Source organism: Gossypium raimondii, chromosome 1 (genome assembly GCF_025698545.1).
Source record: "Gossypium raimondii isolate GPD5lz chromosome 1, ASM2569854v1, whole genome shotgun sequence".
Taxonomy (NCBI): Eukaryota; Viridiplantae; Streptophyta; class Magnoliopsida; order Malvales; family Malvaceae; genus Gossypium; species Gossypium raimondii.
Window position 1 is genome coordinate 36,863,308 of NC_068565.1, and position 9,607 is coordinate 36,872,914.

Consider the following 9,607-nt stretch of genomic DNA (forward strand, 5'->3'; position numbering starts at 1 on the left):
GATGAGTCAAGAATATCACGTGATTATAAAAATCAAGAAGGTTAAGATTATGTAAAAATTATCGTTAAAGATCAAGATATAAAATTTTGTTGCAAGAGCAAATATATAATATACTTTAATAAACCTATCTAGTGTAGCATAATTACTATTTTTAACCTTTACAAATCTAGATAAACCCATAAAATCAATTGAACTTTCATACCAAGATTTAATAAAATTTGACCAACGAGAAAGCATGTTGTAAGGAAAAACAAGATTAGTATTATACTTATAAAAAAAACATTCAATGTATGCCTTTTTAAATCAATTTCTAATGTTTCCTTACCTTTCTTACCTTGTAGCACTTGTGGGGAATTATCATTATTCAACTTACCTCTTTCCCACAAGTAAAATCCTCTCTCGATGGTAAAGTAATATAATTGGAAGTCCGTCAATGGATCCTTGAAGTCTTGTAATGAAGAAAAACCACTAAAAAAATTTAAGTTAGGGTTAGTTAAAACATAATCATTCCTTACTTTTGTATGGGTATTTTCTTGTTTTTTTATTTTCTTTTTTCACTTGAGAACTCTCTAATTTTACCTCATATGGACCATCAAGTAGACTTTTATCACTCAAGGTCTCTTTTCTCCTCTATCTTTTCACATGATTTTTCCTCACTTCTCATATCCCCCTCACAAGTATTATGAATATTCAATTCAGTATAATATATCTTAGTAAGAGAACCTGACGTTTGTGTATCATCTAAATCTATAGACTCAAGGGAAAAATTCTCATTACCATCTTTTTCTAGTTCACAAAGTTCGTCATTACAAATCGCTTTTCCACTAGAGTGACTCAAAGTGCGTTTCAAAAATAAGAGATAGATATTTGAACGCCGTGAAGACATTTCAACTCAGAAATACCTGGATCCCATCCAAAAAGTCATCGCAAGTCTACTGATTCCCTAAACTTGAAAATTGACAGCTTCGGTGAATGGAATTTAATAAATTTCACCTCATTCGTCCATGTATCACATAGTGTGACATACCTTAATCTTAAATGGATGATGGACTATGTATGCGTAACTCATATATATACTTTGATGTGAATAAAAGCCTAAGCTCAAATAGATAATGAACCAAAAGTTGGTGTGTTGGGTATATGACTTCTATATGATGTAGCATCATCCCACAATAGTGGAATTCATAGCTTAGTAAAGGGTAAGTGATATCCTATCATCGACATTACATGATAGATGGAAAGTAATATGACCACGAGTCATTTGTCTTAGTGATATATTATTTATTACTATTTCTTAGTAATTGGCTTTTCATAAAGAAAGATATAGTGGTTACCATGAGATAAAATAAGATCATATTGGGAGAACACATTTATCCCAAAGAGTTAAAGATATCCTATAAGGGTAACACACTTGTGGCATGACCATTGGACGAGCACTTAATAAGTAGCTTTTGTAATAGTAGATAATAATGGAGAACTCAGTCATGATACTTTAGTTGAATAACTTCATGACTAAATAATGTTGTAATTAATAGGCAAAGAGTCGAAACTTAATTACAAATTATTTGAGCCTTGATTATATATGTCCAATCGAACCCTTCGTTAGCTTAAGGTAACTAGAAGAGAATTTCATGTAGAACTAATAAGTATGAAATAAATGAAAACGATGAATTAAAAGAAATAGATTGCATGTATCATTATCCGCAATGAATGCATTTTCTCACTAAATACAAAAGATTGTAATTGAATAATTGAAGTTCGAGGTAAGAATAAAATTAATTAGTCATCATGGATTCATTAAATAAGATAATTAATTATATTTTCCTCATAGATTCTATTACGATAAAGTTGACATAACTTTAACGTAATTAGAATTAAGTTAAGAAAATAATTTAATTGAGAAAACAATTTAGTTAATTTAATTAACGATTAAATAAATAATATTTTGATAAATAGAAAATAAATATTGAGTGGATAAATTATAAGTGTTGGATAAGTCTAGATAACACATATAATTGAACTCAATACATGAAAAGCCCAATAAAAACATAACACATGTAAGGGGTGACAACCCTATTATTCCCCTAAAGGTGTAGCCGCCTTATGTATTTTAATTAGAGTAGAAGTTTTATTTTATATTAAAATACTATTATTTAATTAAATATTATTAAAATAGAACTATTGTCTTGATTCTCTATAAATAGAAATTATGTGTTAAATTTTACACAACACTTCACAAGTGTTAGTATTCTGTCAGAAAATAGTGATAATTTATTTTATAGAATAAGTTCTATTTTTTTGGGAAAAGTACATAATTCTGGTTTTAGAAATAATTAACGTGCCCACTAAAAGTTAAATAAAATCTTCATTCTTTGCAATTGGTTTGTAATACTTTGAACTCACACTCAAAGTTGTTCATGGTTCGAGAATTAGCAGAGAATGTCATTTGGTAGAAAGTTGGGATCGACTTAATCGCCTTGTACAAAGCACAATTATAATTTCAATTAAAGTTCATTGTTATAAATATCAAAATGGCTCGAGTTTAAAGAAAAAAAAAATTTAAACTTCCATTGTGCCTAAAAACACTGTTTTCTAAATTGAATTTTCTAGCACAAAGTGCTTCTTCTTCAATCAATCGACAACCACCATTTGTAGGCACTATCCCCATCTCTTTTGGATACCAATTTTTCCAACATCTTTCACATAATATGCAACATTCCTCCTTCGAAGATTGTTATAATATTGAAAATGATTTCCCAAATCTAAATACATTTTCCATGAATTTTGTTACAATATCATTGTTTCCATTAAATTAATAAAGTGTTGCAAATCATAAATGCCAAGTGTGAAAAGACACAACCAAAATGTTGCCATATCCAGTGGCGGATCCAGAAATACTACTTAAGGAGGTAAACTTATATTAGCATTGTTGATTATATGTTTTTTTACTATTTACTTTAAAAGGGGTTGGCCTTTTTTAGGGTTTGAGGGGCAAAATTTAAATTTTTAAGAGGTTTAATGTAATAAAGTTTATCTTAAAGGGGATATCATGTAAATTTCTAAAAAACTAAGGGGAAATGGCTCCACCTGCCCCCCTTGTATCCGTAAATACCCATACCTATGTCATTATTCACAAAATTAATACAAAACCATTTTAAATAGCTAAAAACACATTTTTTTTCTCTCTTTATTAACTAGCTTAACAAGTTTCAAGCCACTAGAACAATTTTCTAGATACTATTGTGGCTTGATCAAATGACTATAATATATCTTTCAACCACAACTATTGATTTAAAATGGATCCCACTAGAGAAAGACCTCACCTCAAACACTACTGACTACTAATGTAGTTTTTTTACTAAATAATGTGTAATTTATTTTTGAATTTTTAAATATTCATTTTAATTAAAATATACTTAAAATAACTTGTTATTTTATTATATCTTATTTTATGTATAATTTATTTAGATATTTTTAATATATATTTAAGAATTTTAAATAAAATATATTTATTCAACTCAAGGATGAACTTGTCAATTTATACCTATTCCTTGCATATTCCTTAACAATAACTTAATCAACCAAATAATGTAATACCTATTACATGTCTTGTTAACTTGTTTTACTTCATTACAACCCTATTCTATTTATATAAGATAATATTTTATTGCAATTTCTATTTTATTCCAATGACCTAAACGTGGCATTAATTTTTATAGTTGAAGTTAACAAATCTCAGGATAAAAGTACCACAAATCATTGTACTATGCTTTAGATTACATTTTAGCTCCTCTATTGAGAAAATGAGCAAATTAACCCCTGTAAGTTAGATGAGTGAGTAAAACAATCCCATTGTTAAAAATTGATGTTTATATATAAGGTATAATAATAGTTTTAGTCCTCAACCTTTACACATTTATTCAATTTGACCTCTACTATTTTATTGGAAGTAAATTAGAAGTTTTTGAAACTAATAAAGCTAAACGGTCAAAAAGGCTTTACTAACAAATTAAAAAACCAATTAAGCCCTTATAAAATTTAACAATTATTTAAAAATCATAAAAATTATAAAACAGTCATTTAAAAATTATAAAATTCTAAATTTTTTATTAAAAATAAAAATACGCTATTAAAATAAAAATTTAAAAATGAGAAAATAAAATTTTAAAAATGACACTTACTTTTTTAATGGGTCGATGTTATTATTTTTAATAAAATTATAATATTAAAATCCTTACAAATTTTTAAAATAATTTTATGAAAACCAAATGTGAGGTTATGGTTGGATTTGACAAACTAGTGGACGTAAAATATATTTTCTTAAGCTATATATCATGAAAATTTAAATGTCTTAGAGGCTTGTTTCATGGGATCATATTTAAAAGAAAAAGAAAACCTTTTCTACTTCTCTCTCTCTCTCTATATATATCAGAAAAAAATAAAAAATAAAAAAGAGCCTGTTTGACAAGAAAACCTTGGAAAAACTTTTCTGACAAGAAATTGAATTACAAAACAAATAAAAAAAAAGGTTAAATTGATCGATTCCCTTCAGAACTCTACTTCCTTTTAACAAATAAAAAGAGAGTAAAGGCACTCTCCCTCTTTAGTACCACTAAAGAAAAAAAAAATTCCATCCATCATGTCTCCAATAAAAACTAGCTTTATATCCTTAGTTATCATCGTTTCCATGGGCGTTGCCGTCGCCGGGAAGACGCATGTCATCGATTTCCGATGGCCTAACCTCTACCCAGAAGGCATGGCCTGGGACCCATTAGCCCAGCACTTCATCGTCGGTTCCCTAAACCACCGTACAATCCACTCCGTTTCCGACGCAGGCGTTGTCGAAACTCTGATCTCCGACCCCACCCTCCCTGAAAACGTTACTGTTTTAGGTCTGACGGTAGATTTCACTAAAAACCGCCTTCTCGCTTGCCTCCACTCTGTTTCCCCTCTCCCTCCATTCAACGCCCTCGTCGCCTACGACCTCCGCACCCGCCGCCGCCTCTTTCTCTCCCTCCTCCCCTCCGACCCCGATTCCCCCATCGCCTCAATCGGCCGCGGGCGTGACGTTGCGAACGACGTTGCCGTCGACTTCAAGGGAAACGCTTACGTCACCAACTCGGTCGGAAACTTCATCTGGAAAGTCAACGGAGAGGGAGAGGCGTGGATCTTCTCGAGATCTCCAGCCTTTAGCCGTTACCCATCGGTTATGGGCGAAAACGAACCCTTCAACGATTGCGGCCTCAACGGAATCGCTTACGTCAGCAAGGGGTATTTACTGGTGGTGCAAAGCAATACGGGCAAGATGTTTAAGGTGGATGAGGAGAATGGGAAAGCGAGGACAGTTTTGCTGAACCAGGATTTGGTTATGCCAGATGGGATTGCGATCAGGAGAGACGGCGTCGTTTTAGTGGTGTCAACGCAAAAGCTGTGGTTTTTGAAGAGCGACGATAGTTGGGGAGAAGGGGTGGTGTATGACAAAACTGCCCTTGAGGAGGAAGGGTTCGCAACCTCAGTTGTAGTGGGTGAGGAAGGGAGGGCGTATGTGTTATATGGGCATGTGATGGAGGGTATAAATGGGAAAGAGAGGGAGGGGTTTAAGATAGTGGAGGTGAGGTCGGAGAGAGAAAGCGGGGAGGAACATGTTTGGATTTATGTGCTGCTAGGGCTAGGTTTGGCTTATTTTTTGATTTGGAGGTTCCAAATGAAACAGCTTGTCAACAACATGGACAAAAAAATCAATTAGTCTACGTCTTGTGCTTTTTTGCTCTGTTTTTTTTTTTTTTGTAATTTATAATGAAATAATTAATTCATCTTTCATTTTGAGCCAACTTTCTTATGAAAATGACTTAATAAGTAATTTAATGGAATTAAAAGGTCTGTGGTCTCCATGAAAATTGGTGCTAAATATGTAAATGACTTTTTTTTCTCTCAATATTAAAAAAGAACTCTTGAACCGAAAAACTCAATATTTCATCACAAAAGTCTTTCTGGTTTAGTAATGCTGGAGTAGCTACACAAATAGATACATTCATTTCTTGGGAAAAACCAAGTCTTCTAATTCCTCAGCTAATTTCACTTTAGTTGCAAATTCCAGGAAAATTGACGACCCAAACCAACCTATTACTCCCAAAATCACAAAGCATTGTTAACCTTTGCTTCCACCAATGCTCCAACTCTGCCTTCTGGGGCTGGCAGTGGAAGTGGCAATATCGCAGACTTCTTCATCCCATTTTTCTCAGTTTTTGGCTTAGATACTCCAGCCTTCTCCCTAAGCTCCTCAAGCTTCTTCATCATCTTTTTCTTCATTTCAAGTCTACTCATACGAGCTTCTGCAGGTTTCGGGAGAAGGGTAAGACCAAGAACTTCGGCAGTTAAATATTTCATCATATGTCTTCGTGAAACAGCAAAACCATCTGTTGTCGATGGTTCATGTCCTTTCTCACATTTCACCTGCAAAAGAGACAAAAGTACATGTTTGGATTAGGAATAATGATGAAATGTACTGATATTAGTCCAGTTTTCGCTTAGGCCAAATGCAATGCACTCTGCAATAAAGAAACATGTTTGGATGATGATGAAATGTGAGAAAGGACTGATATAGTCCACAAAAGAGAAGGGATATCCCACTTCTCGCTTAGGCCAAATGCAATGCACTCTGCAATAAACCTTAGTGGTTCTAAAACTCAACTGCATCGTTCAAAACCAATCAACAAAATCTGTCTTTTCTTTTACCTAAATAAAGCAATGTTGATCATCTCCATTTCTCAACTGTTAAAAAAACCTTACAAAATTGTGTTACAACTGAGAAATGAGAATTCAGGCAGACTATAATTATGCAATTCAACGACAAATATAGTCCATCGACTTGTTTCACTACTCAAAACAGAGTTACTGATTACTGGAAAAGAAAATTATAGAAGAAAAGAAGACTCTATATCAAATTGGCCACTCACTTATATTAAAGAAACATGAAAGCATACTAATATTAGTCCCCCTTTTCCATATTCACAGGCATAAGCTAGCTCACACAATTGCTTCAGATGAAAATTAAAAAGAAAGATGAAAATAGGAATAATGATGGAATGTTACTCAGTGAGCACTGAGGAAAGGTTCAAACAAGAAATCAGAACACAGAGCCAACCTAAACTGCAGTTTCCAACATCATACAGGTTCACCTTCAATACGATATATCCAGGTAACACCATCTTCTGTGCATCATATACTTAAACAAAGCAGCTATGAACTCCTAATTTGTAATCCACCTAAACTAATTACTAATATTCATACTTCTTTGAAGAAGTTCGGCTAATTTTGTTCATTTACAATATGGTAAGCCATATTTGACAAAAGCCCTCTTGGTTATTAGAGACATCCATCATCTTTTTTTTTTTTAAATAAGTGGGCGAAGCAGGGGTTATCCAGGGTTTGAACATTGAACTAGGTGTCAACTAAAGACTTGATATCAATGCAATTCCTTTCCCACTACATCAGTGGCTTAGTTGATGGAAATTTATTCTCTTTTAAGCTACATGTAACATACAACAGCAAGATTCAAAGCAATTATGAGAATGGCAGGCAGGTGGATAGAAGCTACAGTCAACAAGAGATTAACATTAAATTCTTGTTCATTGATGACGATGCATTCCTAAATCCTAATTTCCAAGGATTATACAAACTAAGATGAAAAGAAATGATTAACTGGTCATAAACCCAATATATTAATTATCAAATCAGTATCCAGATTACCTAACAGATTAACTTATCATTTTGCACTTATTTTAACACAAAATTCTTGTTTTTTTCTTTGTTACACACCAAATGTTAATCCTTAGCAAATGGATAAACTCTGATAGCGCAATCTTCAGTTCATAACTTAATTAAGAAACAAATAAATATACCAAAGTGTATTCTACCCAAAACTCATCAATGATCACAAGTTCTATCCATCTAATAACTTGATGAAGTAGTAAGTAAAGAAGCAAGCAACTGAACAACGATGGGGTATAGTGCTGGCAAAATAGTCCTGAGCTTGAAAGCTTGCCGGTAGTGATTCGAATTTGAGAAATTTCAAGCCCATCATAAATCCAAGTTCAGAGAAGTCTAAGCCTGACAAAATCCAAGCTCGAAAAAGCTCAAGCTCGTAACAGATCTGAGCTCGAGACCGATTTGGCCTAATCCAGAGATAAATTCAATCAAAGCCCGAATTTAGAACTGAACAACCATGACAACTATTAATAATTAATATATATATTTCTATATTACTTTAAATAAAATTAAAATATAAATAAATTATAAATCTTTATTTTTGAAAATGTACTTATAAGTATTGCATATTTATATTAAAATTTTATTAATAGGAAAAGTAATTAATAATAATTTTATGATAAATTAGAAAGTGAGATAAATTTTAAAATATTAATTTAATATAAAATAATTTTAATACTATAATTATATGTGTATAATAAATATATAAAATTACTAATTATTAAAATCTATAAAATTAAATTTTAATGATAATATAATAATATATTATATTGCTAATACACAAAATAATAATATAATATATATTGCTAATAATAATATAATATGTAACTATTATTAATACATAATATAATAATTTATTATAATGTATTAGTATTACTAATACTTAAAATAATATAATATATAAATAAATATTTTAAGTTTTAAGTCTAAACTCGAAAAAATAAATTTTATTTGGGAACGAAGTACCTACAATTAGGTTTTCTTTGTTTTTCGTAGGTTTGTGGTTTTTCCAATTAGCATTTAATTTTTTAGGGTTTCAATTAGGGATAGGAATTGTAAGGGTGAAGAGCCCACTAAAGGCATAGAGGCTGATCTAGCAAATCTAAACCTAGTCTATCTAGAGGACGACCCTATTGCTGGGCAAGAGGAGGACGATGTAAGAGAAGATGGTTTCATATTCTGCCTAGTGGGTAGGGTGTTAACAGACAATTCTGTCCACTTTCCCCTTTTAAGGGACGTGTTTTCGGAGTTGTGGCATTCGATTGAGGGGGTAACCATATCAGAGATTGAGGAGAAGCGAATCATATTCAAATTCTTTAATGAGGTTGATTTAAAGAGGATGTTAGATGGTATTCCCTAGTTCTTTAATCGTCATCTGTTAATATTTCATAAATTAAAGAGAGAAGAGGATTTGTTACAAGTTTCCCTTCATTATACGAATTTCTGGGTGCAAATTCATGATCTACCTTTGGGCTCAATGTCGGAAGGCATGGCACGACAAATGGAGAATTTTATTGGGGAGTTTTTGGATCATAATGCCTAAATATTAACGAAGAGTTTTAGGAAGATTATTGTATTAAAGTCTGTTTGGATGTTCAAAACCCGTTAAAGAGAAAGAAGCGAGTCACGTATGGTGAGGATAAATCAACTTATGCAGATTTTCAATATGAAAGACTATCTTTATTTTGTTTATTGTGTGGGCAATTAGGACACGATGAAAGTTTTTTCCCTCTTCGATTATCGTTGGGTTTTCAAAAATTTGAGTTTGGATGGGATATCTCTCTAAGAATAGTAACAAGAAGGGATACGGTGGCTGTGAGTAGATGGCATCAGAGGAACC

General features: G+C 32.1%; 1 protein-coding gene across 1 annotated transcript; it reads left to right on the forward strand.

Annotated features, from left to right (window-relative positions):
• The first annotated feature begins 4,460 nt into the window (after positions 1-4,460).
• LOC105785718 (uncharacterized) lies at positions 4,461-5,831 on the forward strand. Its single transcript, XM_012611840.2, has one exon. It carries the CDS (start codon positions 4,640-4,642, stop codon positions 5,744-5,746), a length of 1,107 nt encoding a protein of 368 aa, XP_012467294.1. The 5' UTR covers positions 4,461-4,639; the 3' UTR covers positions 5,747-5,831.
• The last annotated feature ends 3,776 nt before the right edge of the window (positions 5,832-9,607 follow it).

Bases quoted from the DNA above. Each gene is read 5' to 3' on its own strand.
- LOC105785718 (XM_012611840.2), top strand. From the start codon at position 4,640: ATGTCTCCAATAAAAACTAGCTTTATATCCTTAGTTATCATCGTTTCC.